Source organism: Apteryx mantelli, chromosome 1, assembly GCF_036417845.1.
Source record: "Apteryx mantelli isolate bAptMan1 chromosome 1, bAptMan1.hap1, whole genome shotgun sequence".
Taxonomy (NCBI): domain Eukaryota; kingdom Metazoa; phylum Chordata; class Aves; order Apterygiformes; family Apterygidae; genus Apteryx; species Apteryx mantelli.
Window position 1 is genome coordinate 157,199,112 of NC_089978.1, and position 25,758 is coordinate 157,224,869.

Here is a 25,758-nt window from a genome sequence, read left to right on the forward strand (position 1 = left end):
ACTAGATGACTGCATGTGCAACTGGATAAAGCCCAGCTGTCTTCCAGACCAAAGAAGCAACTGGGAAGGCCTAGGCACATAGATGTATCTTGCAGCTCTTTCAATCATCTGTTATTAGAAAATTCTTCTAATAAATGCTAACTTGAATGTCACCATTTAAAACCTCTGACACTTCTAAAGCACTCCTGCCTCAGCGCAAACCCCTCCTAATGGTAGGATTTCCAGACTGGATGATACTTAACACCATCCCCTGCCAGAATCTGAAAGATCTTTGAGTGTCCCCACTTGCCTTTCCAAGTATGCCGTCTATCTTCATCCTTTGTATCCTATTATTACATTGTACTAACCATCTCCAAAATTTATCCTTTCATTATAATTTATCTCGTCTTAATTTCTCACTTATGCCCTACTCCCTCATGAATTTGGAATCCCCTGCAGAAAAAAGAGATCGAGTATAATCATAATCATAACAGAGTTTGCTAGAAATATGCCTATGCAGTAAAGACCATATTTGCCAGAAGAAAATTCAAAAAGCTCAGTTTTAGGGTTTATAGAGAAACAAGAAGAGCAAGACAACAAAGACAAAGATTTGGGACTTCCTGTCCCCAGGTCAGAATGAGACTCAGACGGGTAGGGACTAAGCACTGGGATTGACTGCTGCTTGAGGTGGACTAATAGAGCCAACTAAAACCTTGAGCAGTCCCTCCAAAGACACGGTTCATCTATTTAAAGTTAGGCAGACATGTACTGAGCTGCATCAGCTCCAGGTTGCCATTAAGTAAATAACAGGGTGATGGCCTCATGCCTTTAATTTCACATTACAATATTTTGCTGTCATTATTTCAGAAGAATGAAATGGAAATGGAACTCGTTGCACTGTTTTTTAAAAGCGTTTCCCTCAGTCTCTCAGGCGATGATGAAGAACAGCCAGCTCTCAGTTATACAGGCTAACTGAAGAAAAGGTAAGATAATCCAGATGAAGCAATACCACTGGTAATGTGAAATACAAGAATATTATTTAATGCATTAGCCTTTGAGAATTTGTAGGCAGATTTCTGCAGGGCCACTGTGAACAACAGTGGGCAGGGACAGATCTGCCATGTGTAGAATGTACAGTGCAGTACTGAGAGATGCTGTGTGAAGGAAGGGTTTAGTAAAGCCCAACCATTCACCCAAGGATAGTCAGAGAATGACTGTGTACTGGCCAGGCAATGCATCAGAAGTATGCACCCCCATCACTGTTACCATACCTGATCTGGGAGCAATGGATTTGGCTTCTTTCAATAACCTTTCATATCTGAAGGGTCCAACAGCTTCAGTCCTCCTGAAGATAAGACTTGGATTTTTATAGAGTGAAAATACAGCAGGTGGCATCATTTACTATTAGGGGAGCTGTCAGTCCCCTCACTCGTGACATCCACCACATCTTTTGTGGCTCTGCTGCTTGCCAATTGTTGACACTCAGCTGCTTCCAGAGCCCCAGCACTGTTGCTCTTCAAGGGTGCAGGGCATGTAACTACACCAGGGACCACTTGGCTGAATAGAGGGCCCCTCCATTTCACTCTTCATACCAGTCACCCCAAGTCTCAGTCTAAACTATCATGCTTTGGTTTTCATTTGTCTTGTTCCATTCTATCAGTCGATTAGGGAATTTGGGAGTTAGGATTTTTGCCTGGTTTTGGTTTTGTTTGTTTTTTTATTCAGAAAAAAGGTGGATTTCACTCTTTAAATATATATCTCCTAAATACCTGTACAGAAGACAGACACACAAACCCTCTAAAAAACTTTAAGAGGTTTGTTTTTTTCTTTTGAGGTTTGGGGTTATTTTGGCAGCCACTCTTTCCCTTTCTACGGCAATTAAAATAGTCCCATGTTGTAACTGATAAAGGTGCCCTTAACACGTGTCCACAACAAGGAGCATTGTGTGCTGTGACAATTGTTCATTAGATGTTCAGTCACAGACAGATGGTGCTTTATCCCCACCTTCTCTCAAGACAGCATAATGTATTGTCCTGTCAGGGATTAATGGAAGTGTCAATCGCATTAGATGCTAGATTCTGGTAGCAATTCTGTTACTGCGCTACAGATGCTGCAGCTACTGCTTGCAGCTAATGCCAGAAGGATGCATTGCACACAGAGGGGAAGCAGGACATTCAGAAACCAAAGTGAGGAGCACAATACAAGAACCTATGCTTCTCAGTGTATAAGCTCAATAGTGATAGACTGTTCTTACTTTTTTGTAACCAAAAGGTCATGGTCAAGGGGAAAAAGACATTTGAAAAGGGAGACAAGGATGATGGGCAAGAAGAGGAGCAAAGAGAAACAGTAGGGGGAAGAAAAGAGATCTGAAGATTAAAGAGGAAGGAGGAAAAAAAAAAAAGGACTAGGGGCACACAGAGAGAGAGTCCTATCTCTGTAATGCCCAAAACATCACAGTGTCAGAAAATCAGCACTATAAGGGTGCCACATTATAGGGAAGAGCAGCTGAAACAAGGTCAGAGTGTGATGCCTGTGAGGGTAGGTTATTCTACCCTCAGAGGGTCTTGCCCCATCATACACCCCAAAGCAAGGTCTACATAAAAATTATGGCAATTCAGAGAGAAGGTTTCAGCTCTCCCATCATGTGTTTAGAGAAGAAACTTCAGACCTAAGACTAATTCAGGATGCTTCCACACTTATGCATAAAGCGGGCTGAAAAGCACCTAGGCTCAAAACACATCTTGTGTTATAACACTTCTGTCATGCTTTCCTTTCAGTAGTGTGCTCATTTACCATGGCCTGCAAGTGCCATAAGAGGAGAGAGGAAATCCAAGGTACTGGGCTTCTCTTTCTAAAAAGTCACTGGGATATGGGAAGCTTTTTGTGTTTGAGAGAAACTCCTAAATATTTACATTTATTCAATGGATGACAAATCTAACTAGATATTGCATGGTCCTGAAACACAAACCTTGTAACAACTAGCACTGCTGAGTCACTAACTTGTCAAGGGGGCATGGGCCTTTAACCCTGCATTTGAGAGGAGGTTTCTTATGGGAGAAAGGGAAGAGAGGAAAGGGTGAAGCTATCCAGAGATGTTTATCAAACCTGAAAAGTCGGATCCCAGCAACAGATGGTAGATGGCAAACAGGAAGACTTTGTGAAAGAATAAAACCGTATAAAAATAGTGGAGAGAAGGAATGCATTACGACAGCAGGAAATACTAAAGTTTAAAAGATCCACAAAGAAATACACTTTACACTGTCTGTTGCTCTGTTAATAGATAAAAATGGAGCAACAGAATAAACGCAAGGCAAACAAGAAAGCGAGACCAGTCTATCACTAATGAGCTTATGCACTGAGAAGCAGCTTGAGTCCAGGTCTTAAAATAGTATATTAAAACATAATACTTTCACATTTATACTGAGGGTTTGGGAAATGAGGAACAGTGTTAACATCTCATAAGTCTCTCTACTTTATATTAGCCAACTGCAGTCATAGTAAAAAGCAGAACTATTAAACAAGAACACCACCTTTGGTTCACAAAGTCCATGAGCTGCAAATCACTGGAAGCAGATGGTGTGTACTAGGAAAGTCAAACTGAAGGCTTGCCCCATTCTCTTGTTCTTATTTGTCAGGGGATCCAGTTACTACTAGACAGTACGAATGGACCAGATGGACTAGAGAGATTTTTGGTCTGACCAGTATGTCCATTTTTATAACTTTCTTTACTAAGAAATGACATGTCAAGGAGATGGAAGAGAATGTATTAATGACAGTACGTTTGACAGACACTTTTCTGGGCTAAAAAAATTTTTGCTAGAGCCAAGGACAATGTAGATTGATACCTAACTACTCACCCCATGCTCCAATCAAACCTACATACTTCAGTCATACTCTGCAACATCTCTTGTTGCTGAAATTTTCCATCCCACCAAACCTCAGTTATTATTTTTCATTGCTCACTTATGTAGTTCTCCATACACTTCCAGGCTCAGATCCCCTTTACATCTTCATTTGCAATATTCCTTACTGTTCTAAATCTGGACCTTTCTTGAATATTTATTGCATTGTCTGGAAATTTTGCTGATTGTGTAACTGCTTACAGATTGGATGGCAGAGGAAAATGGATATTTCTTTCTTTTGTTGCCCAAAATAATATTCAAGTTACAGAGCTACATCATGAACCTTCCAATATAAGTTTTAGTCTCCCTTTTTTTCCATTTCTTATGCAACTCTGCCAGTGCAATTCTCTCCGGATTTGCATATGTCTCTGGATTTCAGTACCAACGCAACCATATTTTTAATGTTAAAAAGGATCATAGCACCCAGCACTAAGCAACTAAGCTGGCCAGGATGTTAACCAGCTAGTCACTGTAGACTCCTCCTGTAGTCCATAGGGAAAGATCAGATCCTTCAGTCTGCTTCAGACTTAACCTGCAATTCTCTAGCTACTCAAGCCATGAGAATCTTATATGCAGAAGTTACTAGTTGTGCTAAATTCCAGACCATACAAACTGATATTTTTGGTAGCCCAAGGTAACCTGTGTTCAAGTCTTTAAAGCATAATTGACTCTACTACAAAGATGATGTCCCATATGAGTCATAAGAGATTAACTCATCTTCACTAAAACCATATATTGTCCTTTAAGCCTGCACACGTCCTTCGACAGGTGAGGTGCTATGCGTTGCCTAAATAAATTGCAAACACTTGCAATGGTTCAGCTTGCTTGAGCAAGATTCATTTTACAAGCATCTCAACACAGACTTAACTTCTGCCAGCTCCAACAAAATGAACAAACACTTGATGTCTGGGGACAAACAATATTTGAGCAACATCAAAGTTTCATTTTTTTAAAGTCAATCTTCTCCACCACAGGTGTATTCAAACTCAGCTTCCTAGCTAGTCTTTTGTCTTGTTTTTAATCTGCCAGTAATATCTATAAAACAGAACTTACCTTGATCTTCTGAAGAGACCGGTGACCTGGAATAAAACAACAAAGTCTAGTCAATCTCTTGTATGAAAAGGCCACAAATAATGTTCATTGTCACTGTGGGGAATAGGATATGGAAGAATTGATAGGTTTTAGTCTTGGGCTTACTTAGAAGGGAGGACTAGGAGGCAGCTAAGAAGAAAAAAGGAGAAAAGGGCAGAGACCTGCACTAACAGTTGGTCCTGCAGACCAGAGCAGCTGTATGGAATCACATCCAAAAAGCAACTGGCTGTGGTCACACTATTAAGCACTCATGCCAAGAATTTCTCTAGGTACTTGGCAAAGACCTTATTTACTACTGTTACTGCTGAAAATAGCTGAGGGCTAATGGTAACTGGTGAGAAAGTGCTGATCCTCCAGACATCATTGCAGGGACGGAAGTGTGCACTAGGAGGAAACCTCACCGCTAGAGTTGATGAAGGAAATAAAAGCTTCAGAGGAACTCACAGTCATTAGGGAGACTATTTTTCTTACCATGAGTCAGTGTGGTGGATAGCATAAAACACTAGCCCTAATTATTAGAAGTTGGTGCCATTTTCACAAAATCAACATAAACAGACAAAAACAAACAAAAGGTCCAGACAGACAAAACTACAGAAGAAAACAACAGCAGCAGCACAAGAATGACAGGATACACTATCATGGTATGATACACACACACAGTGGCTTAAATCTCTGATAATACTCCAAGAGAGTGAGGGGTTATAAAACATGAGGGACCTGTCAGGGCCCCTGCTAATGAACAGAAGGGTGCCACTGAATTCAGCGGATCTGTCTCACAGCTCCCATAACTATAGATTATACTCCTCATCATTTTGCTCAGCACCCACAACAGAGGAACATAAAGAAATGTAAAGTATTGGCCCATCATTTTTCTTTTTGCTGCAGCAGCTTGGCTCAGCATAACTGGGGCCCAAATTTGGGATGTGCTTGGTTATTCCAATTCAGACTGACACCACACAGTGGATAGGACCATTGCCTCAGCACTTCCCCACGATGACTTTCAACTGCATATACAGCCTTCCCCCTAAGGTAACAAAGAGTTTGCTCCTGCAATGAGTGGTATAACTCCTGCTTTCCTTCCAAGGTATATTTAATTTTATACTAAAGTACAAAAGTAACAGATTAGCAAAGATTTAAAAATGTTAATGTTGCCAGCAAAGTGTTCAAAGCTGGCATCAGAAAAGCAGCCAGAGAACAGGGAAGGGAATAGAAAGCACACAAGGAACAAAGGGGAGTGTATGTACATTTGATGGAGTCAGCAGAGAAGATGGGGGTGGCAAAGGGTTAAAAACCCTGGATTTAGAGGAATAAAGGAACAGAGGAAGCAGTCATGATCTCATTCCATAACAGGGGTCTGAAGATGAAGGTTTAGGGATTATAGGGCATCAGAAGCAGATATGCAAATATGTAGACACAAACAGGAAAGATGGAAAGAAAGGAAGGAAACTTCCCTAATGAGGTATGCAAATTTTTATTTTTAAAAGAGAGAGATTTGCAAAGAAAGAGAGGAAAGAGTTACAGCACTGCTGGAGCAATGGTCACAGTGAAAGGAAAAATGTGATTGCCTGATTAAGATTCTGACTGTGCTAGAAGCCAATGTATCTGTATGGGTCAGAATTAATTAATCCTCTACTCCCATTAAATCCTCTGATTGTGGCTGAACATCCTAGGCTTTTACCCCACTCTGCTGCCAGACAGGCCAGCTATGTCCTTCCACTTCAGCCATGTCCATCAAAATACGACAGGAACACAGTTAATCCAGAGGATTAGCAAACATCACAAGGGGTTGGTCCCACTGCTTTGGCCAGTTACAGGCCTTCCTCCCACATATCCCCAGCAGAAGCTCTTCTAAAGGTCAAAACTCAACACATAACATTTCTTACAAGGTTAAACAATGCAGGATGGGATATATCAAGTGGTGTAATTTTTCAGGTTCTTAAAAATAATTTTACACCTGAACTCATGCCAGATTCCTTAACTCACATATCCTGACCATCTACCCATTGCTAATGCAGTATTCTACACCATCAGTAGCATTTACTCCTTTGGTTTCTTTCTTAATCACACAGTTTCATCACCTTTCAGGTCTTTATTTGGAACAATAATATAAAACAGTACAGATTATCCTATAACTTGGCTCTTCATTATGTCCAGTAACATAGAGGTCATTAGCCCCTTAAAACATCAACAACAAGAGATACTATTACAATACCACTACCTTCTCAAATAGAACATTAAAGTGAGGGGTAAAGAATATATTTGTGCACATTTTAATATGCACATATTTCAAAATCACATTTTTGAAATATTAATGCCATATATGTAGCTTTGTTGCATGCTTTGAAGTTAATGAATGAACAGTAACAAATCTAATAGGTATTACTGTTCCTCCTAGCAGCGTTTTCATTTGAAAGGCTTCATCGAGCATCTTTTGGAATTCTGTAGCCTAGTTTCCTGAAGAAATAAGGTTTATATAATCACAGCACCTTGGTGTGTATGTATGCATCTGTCTGCCTCACCCTAATAAAGTTTGAGCCTGTTGGCTGATTTCACCCATCGTTAGCAAAGCGGGGGAGACCCAATTACTGCTTTCACAAGGAAAAGCAATAGCATAAACTCAAACTTTCCAAGACAGCTGAGAAGCCACAAAGAGGGGTTTTGAATATCTCAGGCACAGGAAAGCCTCAGTGAGAGCTTCCATCATTTGAGATACCAAAGGATCAACCACAATAAACTTGGCCTCCTTTATTCCACTACTTACCAAAAGAGTATTTTGCCAAAGAGTGAAGAAGACTTTCTGCCTTCTCCTATGATTTCAGGCCATACATTTTATCAGGGGAAAGGATTTTCCAAACCATTCAACACTGGCCTAACTACACCAATGGGAGTCTTGCTAGTAACTATAAAATAAGGAAGTGAAGCTGCTGAGCCCTTTTAAAGTCTACACTAATAGTGTTGGACATTTTATGCCTTCTCTGGTCTACCCTATGCTTATGACAGGTTCCAGGGGAGGAAAAATAAAGTCTAATGATCTGCTCTAAACTATGTATACTCATTCCACAGCCCCAGGGGGCTTTTCTGACAGGAAAAAAATCAGGTGGATGTTCGTATTTCTGGTCACACATCTCTCTCGCTGTTCTGTAAGGAGTGTGAAGGAAATACTATGGCAGCACTGGTCACCAAAGGGGTGTCCCAAGCAGGGTGGATTCTCAGCTGTTAACATCCACTGAGTAAACATCTAGCTAGCTCTTGTCAGCTGCACTCTGAGCATGAGACTAGCTCTGTGTTTTACTGTCATAAAGAAGCAAGTTATCATCATTCTCACAACCTCTATGTATTTAAAAAAAGTAAAAAGTGGTAGTCAGAGATACTTCAGAAGAACTAATATGCTTCCAAGATCTGTGGCAAAATGATCTCATGAAGAGGTTTTCATTTGTAAAATAAAAAAAAAAAAGAAGAAAACAAAAAGGTTCAGGCACCGCAATATCCTATTCTTGGCCATTTCAGAACTGAATCGGTTATTTCTCATTTCAGCTGTTACTTATTTGTGCTCTTATCTTGGTGAAAAATTAACTTGTAGAAAGAAAGGCTCATCCCCGTCCCCTCCCCCCCCCACCTTCTCCCACCCCTTCCAGAAAAAGAAGGCAAACAGAAAACAGGCCAGACAAAGTCCATGACTGCCTATGTTTTCAGAATCATAAGCTTAAATTAGCTCTTCTACCAACAATGCTCTTTCCCATGCATAAGTGTGAAAAGGAAGCCCTATTCCAACTCAGCCTTTGTTGAACTCCTGCTCCATTGTATGGAGGTGCCACCCAGAGCAGTAGTATAGGCTAGGCAGAAGACAGGATAGCCAGCACTTGAAGACAGAAATAAGACTGACCCAGCCAAGAGGCTTCAGATTTTCTGCTATTTCCCAACTCTTCTCTGCAGCACCAGCACTGTGAAAGTTGGCCCTAGGCTTCTGCTACCGGCTACCCAAAACCAGATAAAAGCTAGTGAATACTAGGAGAATCTGAGTCACTACCCAACCGCATGAGAAACTTTGCTGATGCCCATAAGTTAAGTGAAACTGCCCAAATATCACATAATGCATGTTACGGGAATTTAAACGAGCCATCACATACCAAAACCTTTAAGAGGATAAGTAAGATACAAGGAAGTTGCACCTTTACAGGGCAGAAGTAATGAGAGATTCACATTGTAATGAAAGGGCCACTGCCTTGTGAAAGATGCCATGCCAAAAGGTGTTAATCTGACTTTTTCCCTGCTCTGATTTGACACACACTTCATGAAGAGCTATTACTGTAGCAACTAGTTAAGGAGAAGACAAATACTATTACCAGGATAGGGAAGAGGATCAAAAGGGAGAAGGGGAAAGCATGTTATCCCCTTTGTTTTCTCTCCACACTGCTTGCATCCCCCTTTTTGCTAGAGGTCCTGCAGGAGCATTCTCCTTCTATTGCAGAGTGATATGTTCTCTGCAAAAGGGATAACAGCACTTGCAAGCCTCAGTCTACAAGGGGAAGCTGCACATTGCTTGCTCAACAATTTCTTCTGCAAGCAAAGCAGTACTTTTTGCGCATACACAGGATGCACAAAGATCTCCCAGCAAACGAGGTACAAATATTTAGCAATGCATAAAACGGCTTGAAGAATAATGCAAAAATCTCCTAATCATCTGCTCATTAGATGCTTCCAGGAAACTGGAAGACTTATGAAACTGAAGGCATGAGACATGCCCACCTAAAACAGTACATCAGAGTTAACGGTATGATCCAAAGCTAATTGGAATTTTTCCACTCACTCTTACAGGCTTTGGATCAATCTCTGGAAAAAATCTAATCCTCAACATAGCCAAGACACCCTTCAGTATCATACAAGCCTTCCCCAAACAGCCAAACACTTGCAGCTGTTTCCAAGGGCACTCTCCAATGTGCAAGCACAAGATTTATTCAGCACTGGAGGGGTGGAAGAGGGAATATTCATTTGTAAGGAGGGAAAGGACTGTCACAATTTAGAACCCAGTCAACTGGGGCTTAAGAAGCTAGAGAAACGCAGCCAGCCTCCAGCAGATGAATTCTAACAAAATTTCAGCAAATGGGTACATTATTCATAAAGACAAAAGCCTCTGGAGAAACAAACATGGAGCTGATGTAAAGCAGCTATTTTAATCAATAAACCTGTAGCTGAAACCATCTGCACCAGGCCTATTTAAAACCAGCCATTTACAATTTAATGGCCGAATAACAATCTGTGTGCAGCAATTCTGCTGGGTTTTATGACCATTTCCTCTTTTCTCTGCTTCAGCAATGTAATTCTGTAGACTTTCTAACTCACTCTGACAATAGCTACCTGTGACCAGGGGAGGGGAAGAGTTTTTAGGTTAAATTCATTCCTTCTCATTTTATGTGTACATCTCTTCGTACCTGTAAGTGGCAACTCCATTGGGATTTATTCACATATTCTCTGACTGTAATCAAATAAAAGTTTTAGCACATTAAGTATCTTTAAAATACAGGTGAGGATACCCCCTCATTCAGCACTCTGCACCAGCCCCTCTGGGCCTGGTGAGTCCCCTGCAACCCCAGATGCAGATAGTGCCTCCTGCCTTACTGGCAGAAAGGCAGAACGGCTTGCTTTCCTGCTCCCTCAGCATCCTCTACCAGGAGGAGCCCAAAGAGAGCTAAAAATAATGCTCAGCCTGTGTATCGCCATTTCCTACCATGGCACTTGATGGAAGATAAAAGCCTAAGAATTACTGAGAGCTTGCCTATGCTTACACTCTGAACCCAGACATGTCCAATTCAGAGTGACCTTGACAGGCTGGAGAAATGGGCTAGCAGGAAACTTATGAAGTTCAACAAAGGCAATTGCAAAGTCTTGCACCTGAGGAGGAATAACCCCACGCAGCAGGACAGGCGGGGGACCTACCAGCTGAAAAGCAGCTTTGCAATAAAAGTTGTGGGGTGTTAGCAGACTACAAGTTAAATGCCAGCCAGCAGTGTGCCCTTGCGGCAGTGAGGGCGAACTGCATACTGGGCTGTATTAGCAAGAGCATAGCTGTAAGATAGATGGAAGTGATTTTTCCCCTCTATTCACTACTTGTGAGACTGCATCTGAAGTTGTGTGTCCAACTTCAGCCTTCCCAGGAAAAGAAAGACATTGGCAAACTGAAGCAAGTTCTGAGAAGGGCCACAGAGATGGTTAGGGCCCATGACATATGAGAAGAGGTTTAGGGAACAGGGTTTATTCCATAAGAAGGCTCAAGGGAGATCTTATTGGTGTCTAAAACTACCTAATGGGAGGATATAAAGAAGACAGAGCCAGAGTCTTCTTGAAGTAAAGAGGAGGAGGAGGAAGAAGAGGATGAGAAGCAACAGTCCCAAGTTGGAACATCGTAAATTCAGGTTGATTATTAGGAAAAACTTTTTCACCACGTGGATGATCAAACACTGGAACAGGTTGTGCAGACAGATTGTGGAATCTCCATCCTTGGAGATATCCATAACTTAACTGAATAAGGCTATGAAAAATATGATTTAACTGGACCTGTTTCGAGCAGGAGTTTCATTAGATGAGCTTAGAGTTCCTTCCCAACCCAAACTATTCTGTGTTTCTATGAGTCCCTCTACAAGACTTTCTGCTGTAACTATCTCAGCTTTCTTGTAATTCTTTCCTCCCATATATTTCTCAAAGACGATGGTAATACTATCTGAAGAGTAACACACATGGGAAAATGCTGACCAGCAATGTTCCCTGAATCTAAAAAGATCCATCCAAAGCATCTATTATTTTGCAGGAATCCATTCAGAGATGTCCTATTCGTCTGTACCAACAGTTCGGAGAGCCTAATTTTGCTGTCTGCAAAAGGCAAAGACAGGAACCTTTTCTGGCATCTCTCTAGCCCCCTCCCTGTTGCCTAGTCTCTATCTGCACATAAGCCATTGCCACACACCGCTTGCAAGCAGCACAACATGTACGAATCTATCCTGTTGCTTTTTACGCAAACAAGGGCAGCTCCAGTGTATTTCTTGCTGTGTCTCAGACATATCGATGCCCCTTATATTGTTCCGTATCTTTTCCCACTGCTAATTTTTTAGTTCTTACCATTTGCGCTATTTCTCCACCCACTGTAAAAGACTCTGAATGAAGGCTTGGTACACTGTAACACAGTTATACTTGAAGTTGTAGTGACACCCAGAGGAGTTTCCTGGGAATTGCTGCTTAACAGGGGAATAAAAGATTTTCAGGGCAAAACCAGATGTAAAAATAAGTATGTTTAACATTCATTTAAAAACAAAAAAACAAAAAGGTAAAAAGAGACAGAAATGTTCTAACATGTTAATCTTGGAAAAAATAAAGGACAAAGAAAGCTGGCTTGTTGGGTTTTTTGGAAAAGAAGGCATTTAAAAATGAGCAGCAGGGTCACTAGAGTAATTCCAGCTTAATACTTGACCCCTCTTTCTCTTATCACCACACTACACCAAAGTACCTCAGAGGAATGTAAGACATTAGGTTTGAAGAGGGCCTGATCCAAGTCTCTTTGAAAAGACATTCTTCCCTTTCAAGATTTGAATTAAATCTTTACGGTACTCACTGACCCACTTGTTGAGTGCCTGACAAATTTGGGAGGCAAAAGGTAAGGGAGAGGCAGTAACTGATGCGACTGTAACCCTAAAAGAATATGAAGTGAGATATAGCCACACCATGCAATATTCAGGTGAAACGACAGACAGTCGTGCCGTTTCAAATGGCTCTTTATTAAAAACTACATAAAAAGACATGGAACAAGAACTAAAAGGCCCAGGTATATGCACTGCCTTAACCTTCTATACGAAAAATGAAAATGTTAGGCATGATCTGGTAGCAAATTCATCTGACTCCTTTTCTTGACAAATGATCTGTGTACCTCTTCCTGGAAAAGATTATTCCAGGGGTCATTTTGCTATGACTGTAACTTTTTATGTAACCTGGAGAAATAAATTATTCTGGTAACTGCAAAGCCATAACAGGCACACTGCTGGCCCATCGGGCATGCTCTGATTCAGAAGTCATATAATCACCAGCTTGGCCCTCAGGCTAGATGGAGGTGAAGTGCATCCACTTGGTATCCTAAGGCAACTTCCAAATAAACCCAGGCCGGTCTGGGTTTCTGAACAATCTAGAAGCTACCCTAAATGCTGTGTTTGTTACCACAAAGCAAGCCGGCAACTCCTGTTAAATTGCCCTTAGTGGTTTTGGGGGAAGAGAAGCTAAAACACAGGAATACCTCAGAAACAGATTCTTTCAATTATGTTCATACATGACTGGCCTGATTTTCAGAAGTGCCACCAAGTAACCTTCAGTTGCTTAAGTTGTCTGTCATTCAAAAAAAAAAAAATGCAAACACTTTAGTTAATTTGTATAACACACTCAAATAGACCAAGAAATACAGGTCCTTCTATAATCCTAGGCAAAGCAGAATTACTGAGTCCTGCACACTCCTGCTATGGAGTAATTAGTGGAGAATAAAACTTGAAATGGGAGTTTCAGATATGGTTTTGTGCTGCACTTTTAGAGGCCTGGCACAGAAACAAGAATGCAGGAGTCAGGGTTAAACTGGCTCGAAGCCACCTCTGGCTCTCTGATTTCAGCCCTTGGCACAATTTCGCCAAGTCCATCTGTCCCTGACTGCCCATGGTCATCAGCACTGCCAGGAATCTCAGCAAAACTATGTGCTATGTCCCACTCCTCAGGTATTTCCCTCCCACACACCTACCTCTCTGCCAGAACTGCTAAAGGCTCGCTCAGTCTCAGCTACTGATGCAAACTCATGGGTTTTACTGCTCCTTTCCCAGCACAGAGGAGCAATAGGCAAGGAGATAAGAGAAAACTTTTCTCCCTCCACCTTTGAACGTTCCTAAGATTTCAGATTTCCCCCTGCAGTCAGGGGACTAGGACATACACGCAGGATGTGGAAGACCTAGGGCAGCTCCCAAAAAGCCACCCATCTCCCTCATGGCAGGCGAGTGCCCAGATTGCCTGCTGCTTGGCAGTGCCAGGGACAGCATTCTTTGCCCACAAAGGAATTGCCAGATGAAACAGAGAACCTCTACCTGACATGAGCACGCTAAATTCAGCCCACTTACAAGCAGTTTCTGTTTCAACAAAGCAACATTTTCCAGTAGAAAACTTCCCTTCTAGTTCAAAGGGTCAAGCGAACATTCATGTCAAAATATTGCTCCCAACCTCATCCAAACACTCTGAACCTCGTGGCTCTAAAATACTAAACTGCAAAGCTCAGATGACCTATTTTCACATGACTATGCTCTCTGCCTTTAGCTTTTCTTGAATGGTATTTTAACACTTGCCTTTCCAGTTTCCAGCCAAAGCAGAAATCAGAGCATGCAGATATCTAAACAATAGAAGGGAACTGGAGAAAGTTAGCACAGGTTTGACTTTTTGGAATGTACCACAGTTAACTCAAACAAAGCAGTACTTATGTGATAGTTTAGAGCAGTTATTTCTATTCTCTTTGCAAGAGAATAAAATCTCTCTGTTCAACCAGAATGTAAAAATATGAATGGGATATGAATAAATATGGCCTGAATGCATAATATGAAATGTCCTAATGTGAAAAGTTGGACGCACTATGTATTTTAATATGTGCATTACATATGTATGAGAGTGAGATGCTATGTTCATACACATGTCCTTAAGCTCTAAAAGCTTATCAGTTTGGCTTTGATAAGGCAGTGTAGTACTGAATGAGAGCACATTAAGAACTGGTCTCTCCTCCACGCAGATGGCAGCTCCTTATGGCAGGGACAGAACACATGGACACAGGCTTGCCTAATCCTGTCCAATGCTTGGAAAATCAGGAGCTGGATTTTTTTTTTCTTTTTGTCTTGCTCCAACTCTTACATATAGATAACAAATACACACAAACAGAAACATACATATTACCTAAAACTGCAAGGTTCATTTCTTTTCCAGCCTTTAGTGGATTGAAAGCCTAGAGTGCTGGAGAATATTCACCCTATAACTATAATGGCACTTAAACCAATACACACAAGCCCAGAAGAATGCACACTCTCTTTTTGTCAGTCATCCTATATCACCATAGCAAACCCCAGTAGCTTCTCTTCCAGTGCCTTTAAAATCACTGGGAGCCCTAGGTCTGTGGCCTCCACACTGTAAAGCCAAAGAGAGGGATGTTCACAATCCACAGTGGCATTGCCAGCCCCACTGTTTCCATTGTCCTTCTCTTGCCTCGTGCAGTTATCACATGCCTGAGGCTTGCAGGGAAGCAGTAGCCACTAAAGATCAAATTATCAAATGTCATTTTCTTTTACCCAAACAGAAAACAATTGTCCAAGAACTGACCATCTTGATATGTTCCCCAACCTTCTTGGCTATGGAGCTGATTTATTTCTCAGCACAGATTCTACTCCTCACTCCAGAGGCTGAAGTAAGCAAGCAGGGATGGAAAAAAAGAAGAAAAGAAGGAAAAAAGAATGAGTTGTAACAAGAAAGGAGAAAAAAGAAAGAACTCTTCTATTTTGGCCTTGGCAATCAGCCAGTCAAAGAGGGAGGAAGATTTATACCTATCATGGTAAACAACTTAAAGAAAACAGATGTACCCAACTATCTGTACTCTGTTAACACCAATTTCATCCTTTAAACACATTCCAGCAAAAAATTTATACTCCACTTTGAAAACTCATTTTCTTCCCCTTATATAACCAGAAAAATTCAAAAGGCATTTTCAAGCTAAACAGCAGCAAACTTTCTACACCACAGTATGTAGGTCCCTTTGTCAAGCACATATACTCTGTTGCTTGAAATCACCCCAAGGAGAAGCAAAGAGTTGGACTGCTTGCATTTCACTTTTGAAGAGTGGGATGCCAATCAACAAGCAAGATCTCTCTACAGAAGCCAGTTTGTAGTCTCATGGTGTGTAGGAGTGTTTTGCATGTCACTGTCTGCCAAAGCAATTTGTCAGCAGGGTGAATTTCCTCAGCTGCTCATCAGGTGTTGAGATGCTACAAAAATCATTAAGAGTCTTCATTCTGAGGGTTGGGAGAGGTGGGTGGGAAAAGAGGAAGCTAGAATCCCATCCTATCCACTCCAGGGATCTACATTTTGAATAATAAAATTATTTGGTAATAAGTACTGATGAGAAGAAAACATCCTACAGGATGCAGTACAGGATGTACTCTATTTCCATCACATACTGAATGGGCAGAAACACAAACCCACCTCATCAGATGTGCCTATTGTTGTTAAAACTCCTTAGCAATTGAGCATCTCAACAGCAAAGGGCTGAAGACTTAATTCTGGAAGAAAACAAACACTATTTGCATTGCACTCACATGCACAAATTAGGCCGTACATATGCAAATCAAAACCTAATTCTAATTTCTTCCTTTTCTAACTAGATTTAACAAGAGCAAAGCACAGGACTTTGTCTTAAAGCTCAGTATCACTGGAAACAGGTTGTCAGGATGATGGGTTTAGGTTCTGCATGTGCCAAGTTCTAAAGACTGCTGCAGAATTTTTAATAAATCAAAAACATGAATTTTCTACACAGTAGTTTTCTGTAGGTATGGTCAGACTTCAGCAGTGGTGACATCAAAACCCTACTAATTAACAGAGGAGCAGGTGATTAAGTAAGGTTTTCCACGGATCCAATCACTTGAAAGAGACAGCAGAAGCTGCTAGAAGTTCATATTAAACAATTTGCAGAATCACCTTATTCTCACTGTTTGCAGATGTCTCTCAGGTCTGGCAGGTGTAATCACTATATAGTCACAACACAGTCCCTGACATAAAAGGGAATTTACATGGTAGCATTTTCCCTAGTTCTGTTTCTGTAGTCTCTGCCATCAGGGCAAAATGTCAGGATTTTTCTGTGCTCAGAATGGTCCCTGAGACAGTAATGACATGGCTGAAGTAATGCAGAGCCCCTCTGGATTCTGAGTTCAGACCAGCTCTTCTCATGTTTATCCTCACAGACACAGTGGCTGGGTTTGTGTGTACGGGATATATTCAGGATATACCAAAAGTGCATCTCATGTATGCTCAAATAGTCCGTAGTCATTTTGCTCCATTTCATGCTAGATAACAGAATCAAATTTCCAAGTTAGAAATCTGAAGGGATTTAATGAAAAAGAAAAAAAATACAATGGGTGATGGTCTGCTTAGGGCCAGTCTTGAAAAGATATTTTGGTGCCAACATTCTTCCCCATCCCCTGTGATTTTAACATTGTTTTTCTCTCTAAACTGTGTTCATTTTTCAGCAGTTCATCACACAGAGTGTATTTATTATTCCAACATGTCCTGGAATTCCTTCTCCTGGCCAAGACAGCAGTGAACACCACTAGAACTAGAAACATTGGGGGAAAGCGGACATGTATTAAACGACAGTTTGGGAGAGGCTCAAGACTAACCTGTGAATGCAAATTTCCCCAAGTGTAAGTCTTTTTTCTAGCTTCATGACAAATCATTTGAACAGACCATATTTATCCCATATATACAACTGGACTTGGGGTTGCTACACAAGCAGCACCAAAAGCAAAAGGAATATATCTTTAAAAAAAAAGTTGTAAAAACTGGACACTAAAATTAGCTTCCAGATAGTAGCAGTTATTAGCAGCAGCAGCTGTCCTTAAAGAAACTTTTGAAATCCCACAGGCTGCAAAACAGCACAGGGCACAGAGTGACATTTTTCTTTGTTGTAAATCTGGAAAGAGAATGAATTACACTGGAAGGTATTTCTATTCACAGTGCTACAGTCTCCAGATTGTTCTTATATTCAATGAATGTACCACAGAATAACTATCCTTTCTTTGAGTATCTCTTTACTAAAATGAGTATACAAAGAAAATAGATTCAAGTTATTTCTGGTAGGGTTTGATTTTAAAAACATAGGCATCACACAGAAAAAAAAACCCACTCTTTTTGTCAGCCAAAATTCCACCTTTTTTTAAGAGCCTTGCTATTGTTTGTCAGGTTGTACAAATTTTTCTGGATGGCAACAAATGAAGCTTCAAAACAAATTATTCAAGGAATGCCAAAATTCTTTTACATTTTTATTGTTACATTGTAAGTTTTTAAAGGAATGAGAAAGGGCAGACTTTTTTTTTTTTTTTTCCAGAACAGCAAGCCTATGTCTTTAAGGTAGAGTCCCAAAGAAAAACAGTAATTACTCAGTTTTTCTACTGAAAATCTCCAAAAGCAATGAAGAAGGTGAAGCTAAAGTCTTGAAGAATATGGAAAGAATTAATATTTACACTAAGAACATAAAATACATGGAAGAGACTATTTACCATGTCTGGGCACAAGAGTGTAGAACAATTAACAGGTGCCTTCTTTGTCAAGAAAGTCTCCAGAGATGGGGATACGGGAAGATTTACAGCGATAATTGAAGAAAAGCTTTCCTAGTGGTGGATAAATTGTAGCTTCCACCTGGAATTTATATAAGATTTAAAATATTGCGACTGCATCTCACTGACAATAGAGAGAGCTTTTAAAATGCAGGGCCAGACCTCACACTGAGATGCATCAATTTTTTCCCCCTCAGTCTCGCTCTGGGAACCTGCTTTCCCTCAGAACAATTGCTCATCCATTTGCTATACTCTCTTTATTTAAAAATGTTTGCTTGCTTCAAAGTACTTTCCTTATTTAACTTATATTTACCTTTCTCTGAACCATTCCCTGCTCTCTTTCACATCATTTTTCCTCCTCTTTGAGAACTCATCTTTCCTTTCACTAGCACTCCCTCTCTTTTTAATGCCCCCTTCCTAGCAAGCAGTGGAGAGATTCTATAGGCAAGCGTTTCTTATGTTCCCGAGTAAGGTAGAAAGAATGGTGTCTTGAAAGCTATTTGTAAAAGCATCTAAGACAACAAAAGAGAAAGAAAAGGAAGAATGAAGTAGACGCTGCATTTTGTTATACCCATATCTCTAATTATATTATAAGGACTACACAGGACTATACAGGGAACGTGAGATGGTGATTTATGCCATTGCTCAAATAAGATTTGTCTGAAAGCAATCACAAGTCACGTAGGCTCATCTGGCATTTTAAACAATAGAAAAGCCACTTGCACAGGTGTACAAATAGGTGGTTAAAATGTATGCACTTTACTCTTACCAGCTTAAGTTTATAAACACAACTTGAACTAAATCAAACAGCAGACTAATTCAGATTGTACTATCAAAACACACCAGGACAGACTACTCTGAGGATATTTAGGAGCTGATGCTGAGTTTTCCAATGCAAGGGTGTTGTTGAAACATCTGAATTTTTGAAGTCTTCACTGACACCAAACTCTGAACCTTTAAATGTTCACCTATCACTAGGCAGCTCTGGCCTAGGATTTTCAAATGCAAGTGACCTCTTTACATTTTCTTAACTCTGTCACCAGAGAAGCACTCCTTTTCCTTTCTACATGCAGGCTTGCATCCCTGATGCTCTTCTCACCTTGTACCACACAGACATTTCTCTTAGAGTAAAAAAGAAAAAAGCAAACAAACAAACTTGTAAGGTCTGTACCATCACACTGATTTCCTTGGCAATGATCCGCGGTTGAGATAAAACACTTGATATTCAGCCTTTTCTTCTACCCTCTCAGGAACTAGGTCGCTATTGCCTCATAAAACAGTGGCTGGATGGTATTACTAGCTAGTTAATATCCATTTAGTGCAAAGGGCTGAAGCCACCTTCAGCCCCAATAGGAATTTTTTCTTTTTCTTGCTAACAGGGCCAGATGGCATTCTGGCCAGCCTTCACCCACCCTTCACGAGCCATGTACTCAGTTCAGACAATGCATCTAGCAGCTCTGGAAACACATTACCTTAACAGCTGGGCAGATGTTAGAAAGGTGGTTATTCCTGCCCCAAACAACTGGAAAATGAGTGACTGATTAAAAAAAGGAGAGCAAGCCTCTGCCAAAGACTTGTCACCTTTTTATTCTGGTATGCTGCTTCTTTTGTTCTTTCTCATCAGACAACAGGTTGACAAACACACAACTAGGAAGAGAAATACACAGCCAAAAATGAATGCTTACAGCAGGCTATGAGGCAATGGTCACCCCCACCTCACTGCACCATCTGATCATAGGACACGACAGGATGGTGAACCCCCTTCATGGTCAAAGTTAAGAGTCTAATTACATGTTTCAGTGGAGTCAGGCCAGAATACTTAGCTATTTTCAAGATCAGCATCAGTAGTCTGAGTAATTGTCTCCCTGTTGGTCCTTTGGATGCACCTTTCACACTGACTTGACGTTGCTATTAAGCTATGATCTGGCCCAGCTCCTGGTTACTGCATCAAGATTTTAGGTCTCATGTCCTTTCCACTCCACACATTAGTCACACGTCAAAGAGCAGGCAGAAAGGGCAGGGGAATGGAGGAAAACATGAAATATCATTAATCAGATGCCACCTGAAAATTAATTAACATGAAATTCTCCTAATTAAAAACAGAAGGTTAATGAATTTTCTCTCAGAAAGACCCCTGCCTCAAAACCATTAAAATCAAATTTCTCTTTACCTCAACAGCTTGTGATCAGAAGCAATATCAAATGTCCTAATTATTTTTAGATCACATATTCTCTTCTCTGCTTTCACCAACTAAAGTCACTTAAGGCATCAATTTGCATGCTTTGTCTTTTCAGCTACCCTCCTCTCTTCTCAGAAAACACCACTTCATCTTAAAGAGGTCGTATTCATATTGCGATGCCAGAGACACTCCAAGCAGCCCATAGCTATACTATGACAAGCTGTGATCTAATCTGCTCTTAACATCTAAGGAAGGTCATTGCCAACTCTTGTTTGAAAGAGAAATGACCACCAAAAAACAGCACCAGGGCATCATCCAACAGCACTTTCTCTCACAGCAAGTCACATGTTGTTTGCCCTAGTGACAGGATATAGAATATTGTACCTTGAGCTGGAAGTGCTGTACAGTATTTCAGATCAGATATAAAACATTATAAACTGATGACTCTCAAAAGATCCACGAGAACTCCATGCAAGAGAGAAGATGTCACCTCTGTGCTCTGCCATATTCCTTTTTGGGGAATTGTACTCTAACTTGCTAAAATTCTTTCTGTGAGCTTAATTTGAAAAATGATTTCTGAAGGGAAAAACCCTCTATAAAGAGCCTGTAAGCTGCTTTCAACTCACAACATATAAAAGGTGCTTTGTAAGTTTGTTCTTTAAAACATCAGGTTAGAAAGGCATTTATTTTGCAAAGTCAAGCATCCAGAAACTTAGAAATGCTCATGTTATCTGAGCATCATGCTCCAGCCCTATTGCACACATACATTATAAAATCTCTAATTATATTTCCACTTGCTACTTTCTTCCACTGGACCCTTGCCTCAATGAGTAAATAGACACCTGCCTGACATCCTTTTGTATTATTTATATACAGTCCACAGCCCCAGGGTCTTTTTATCCCACACTACCAAAACTCTGCATGGAATGTAAAATGATTTTCTCCTAAGCATCTCTTGTGAGAATCTCCCCATAATACCTGAGTTGCTTGTGACCAAGAAATTCACCCTCACTGTGCTCCTCTAAGGTGAGGCTGCAATATTATCTGTATTCTGCAGCTAGGCAAATGAGGGTCAGAAAAAGGAAGGCACAAACTTTCCATTAATTTTAGTAATACAACCTGAGGCACACAGAATGCCTGTTTCTCAGACTCCAGCCTTTCAGTCTTTCAAAATCTCATTGCAACAGCCTCCCAGAAACCCAGCCTGTATACTTCACAGTAGACATGCAGAAAATGAGGACTCTGTTGTTACTGACCACTTGTGAAAGTTTGCTTTAAATCTGCATCATTCAGAAATCCTGTGGAGGAAACGGAGGAGAGAAGTCAGCCCTCCAGAGCAGCATTCAACTGTCTTAGCTGTAATAATACCTTCTTTTCTCTTGCAGTAATCCTCTGCCTCATTTACTATACACCTTCCAGCTTTGCAGCAAATGAGGTAGTGTCTAAACATACCTCAGAGCTTGTCCACCTGTATAACGAACAAGCTACATTAGCCCAGAACTCTAGATTCTGGAGAGAAATGGCCACAGACCCTTTCCCCCAGGCCCCTAACCTGACTCTGTCTCCCTCTCCTCTTATCTAGCTTCACCCCATGTCCTCCTCCTTTTCTTTATTATTCCCACTCTGATTTCTTCTCTTCTTTACTTTCTCTGCCCCTCTCCAACAATCTCCACATCCAACACCATTGCCTCTTCCTTCTTATCTGCTCCTGTCAAAAGCCCCTGCAGCTTGACACTTTTTCATCCCATTACTTTTCCTATTCAATGCCACCATCTCTGTCCCCCTGCTCCCCAACCCCTGCCTCAGGCATCTAAACGTCCCCTCTGCTCTTATTCTCCAGATCCCATCCCCTAACCTGGCTCTCCAAGTTCCTGTACACACTCCCTTTCTCGCTTCTACTTCTTCCTCTGGCTCTTACAATCTCTTGACTGTTTTTCCATACAGCTTTCCTCATCCATCTTCATTTTACCACAATTGCTACCTTCTCTTTTCTCCTTGTTACTGGAAATCAGGATGTGAGCAGCAGACCCTCCACTTTCCCTCAATACCTGTGGGCAGGCCTGCAGCCAGGATTAATCACAGAGGAGCTCTACTTAACTCCTCCATGAGCAGGCACAGAAGGAAACTAGGGAATGGAGCTCTTGAATCTGTTTCCAGTGTGCATGAAGCACCTCAACCCGAGGGCAAACTCAGGGGCACTTTTCTCAAGACAGCAAAGGGCATTTTCATAGTGTTAGAGCGTTACTCTGTTAAATCTCCAAAACCTCATTGTGGTGCACTACCAACACTAAAATTTCTCAGGAAAAAAACTGCTGTTTTTTTGTTTGTTTGTTTTTAAAGGAATACTTTTTCCCCAATCTTTCTCTCAGAAACAACTGACCTTTTTGCAAAAGTTTTAGCTAAAAGAAAAAGAGAAAGAATCAGCCAAAGATTGTGTCTTATCATGAAAAACTAGCCAAAACCATTAAAATTTAGAGAAGCTATAAGGGAAGCAGTGCCTTATAGCAGGCAGTGACAGGCATGCTTTATTCTGGCAGTGCTACTGACTTTGCATGTAATTAATAAATCTATCAGATAACTTAATTATTCCGGCTAAGCAACCACTTCCAGTCACACCCTGGCAAACAAAATCATTTTTCTTATCAGTTACGGGTTAGTTCACATGTTGTCACCACATCTCTGCACGGCCTAAAAATGTCTACATATCATTTTTCTCCTTGTTCTGCATGCCCCAAATTTAGGGTCCTGTGATTCTAGTCTGTTGAAAACTGCATCTCAATTCACCATCCCTAGCACTGTGAAAAGCACAGAAACAAGAACTGGCCCAGAATCTCCCAGGGTAACAGGAGAACACCAGACGACTGTTTACTGGCGGTGCTACAGAGGCTCTAGACTACCCTTCCTGACCACAACACTTCTTTTCTCATCTCAGCAGTTTCCACTTTGCTGTGTCCTTTTCCCATCAATCACCAGCTGTGCAGCAAGACAGCCTCCTGCCCACACTGCATCTGCCCTGGCGTAGTAATCAGCAGACACCATGCAACCCCATTCCATACATATCTGAGACAGAAGGCCTAACTAAAACAAGAACCATACGGTCGCTAGTTTTAATTTTTCCAGACAAAGCCTTTAAAACTTGTCCATAGGGATCCAGATACAGCAGAACTAGAAACGTAAAGAGAAGTGATGTACATGAATTTAAGTCATGTACTGGGGAAAAAAAAAAAAACACTAGAATTCTTCAAAGCCAACAACAGTGTTCAGACAAGTTCCTCCCATCTAAACTTCAGCAGGGATTATGGATCTACTGCTAGCTTTGAAAATCTCAGTCAAAAGGACCAAAAAGCTGAGCACCACTTCTGAAATAGGCCAGACAAATAGGAGATGCTCTTGTGCAAACCTGAACATAGCAAACAGGATCGCAGTACTGGAAATTTCTTACATTAAGGAATGATAGCAGCAAACCAGCTATTTAGTTGACTGACTCCTACAGTGGTATCGCTGGCTCAAGATCATATGAAAACTATTGCCTATATTTCTAAAAATAAGTGGTGATTGTACTGGGTTCTGCTTTTGGGCATGGAAACAGAGCTAACTTCAGAGTGAGTGCTTTGGTCCCTCTCATAACCAATTCCCATGAAGGTTCCTTTAGCTGGAACATCAGGCATCCAAAATAATTTATTTACTTTTGGAAACCTGGATCTACATTTTAAGAGTGTAGGGTGCTGCAGAGAAAAAATAAAGGCAAGAATATGTAATAAAGGAGAAGGAGGATGAAATAAAAGGAAGGTGCAAAATACAAGAAGCAAAAGGACGTCTGTATAGTTCATCATGTCAGCATAATTTTTAAGCTTAAGGGAGCCACTAAGAGTTGTCTGTGGTGATGGTGATAGTGCAGCATCAAGCAGAGAAATGCAGAGGGCTCTTACTGCAGCATGTGTGTCTGGCTGGCGTCCTTTTGTTTGTCAGGTACCTCGTAGTGCGGGGAAATCTTGCCGAGGCCGCTATCACTCAGCATCCTCTTTCGAACTGCAGGGTTCCACCAATCTGATATTCTAAGGAAGGAAGAAGGAAGAGAAAGGAATTCACCCCTCAGAAATTACCTCTCGAGCTCCAGTTTGAAGCTTTCTTATGCTTATTTGTTCCCAATATTTTTCAGCCCACAGTGAGCTAAATTAGCTTAATTGACTGAGTGTGGGATTGTTCATAAAGGTGAATAGGAGCGTTTCTGGTTTGCTGAGAGGATGAGAAGAAACAGAGATGCTTCACTGTCACTCTCATGGCACAAAGGGCTTCAGGGCCTTATGCACTGGTATCACAGCCTTGACTATGCAGAGAAGGGTTTCGTAACTTGATTGATATAGGTTTATGCCAGGGGCAGATTTACTCAGAGGGTGTGAGGAGCTTGAAAGGTGTTGAAGACACCCCATAAGTCCTGCTGTTAGCTCCAGGAGGCATGATGGAGCAGATGTTATTCCACTGTCCTTCTATCACTGCTGTGGCTGCATCTGATCCTGTCCCCAAACCCCTACCTACTATCTGCCCTTTGACACATCTCCCCACCCTTCAGAGTGCAGGAAAAGAAATGTCCAACTCTAATATGGCTGTTGAAGGCCAGATCCAAGCAACACTCACCCAGAGGCCTGCTCCACTACCAGATCAGGCATTCCTGGTGGCGTCCCCACCTGCTGTGACATTACCAGCTCTGGGTCCAGAATAAAAATCTCGTCCTGCGAAATTTCTGTCACAAAGTGCAAATGTTCCTGTTGGAGTGATATAAGGAATGAATAATGAACCTGCAGCATCACTGGTCTCTCAGAAGCTACAAAAGAGCCAGATGTAAATCAGCCTGTCTGAAGAGCTTTCACTAGAGTTTGCCTGTATATTTATTTAAGTGTGTACACATACACACGCAATAATACCTGTCTCACTGAAGTCACCAACAAGGATTTTATTAATTTCAGTGGGAACAAGATTTTGCCACCAGCAAGCGTCACCACCTCAGCAATGCTTAAAAGGCCACTACTCAGTGACTCCCAGTCCTATCAACACCATTCACCTGAAAACTAGAGGTCTTCCAGAACAGCTGAGGTTTGTACTCCCAGCTGAGGACCAGTGCCTCAGGTCTGTCCTCAGCTGATGGCTGACAGAATTTTCCATCTTTGGGGATTATTTTCCAAACCTCAACTGTTTATACATTGTGGTTTTGCATCTCCACTATCATGCTCCCTCCTCT

General features: G+C 41.2%; 1 protein-coding gene across 1 annotated transcript in view; it reads right to left on the reverse strand.

The window, feature by feature from the left end:
- DGKI (diacylglycerol kinase iota) overlaps nucleotides 1-25,758 on the reverse strand; it is a 220,630-nt gene that overhangs the window by 24,674 nt on the left and 170,198 nt on the right. The window contains exons 27-29 of the mRNA XM_067289862.1: nucleotides 25,158-25,285; nucleotides 24,452-24,577; nucleotides 4,935-4,960 (exon numbers count right to left, since the gene is read on the reverse strand). Of these exons, the coding sequence (XP_067145963.1) occupies nucleotides 4,935-4,960; nucleotides 24,452-24,577; nucleotides 25,158-25,285 (280 nt within the window). The remainder of the gene's footprint in view (nucleotides 1-4,934; nucleotides 4,961-24,451; nucleotides 24,578-25,157; nucleotides 25,286-25,758) is intronic.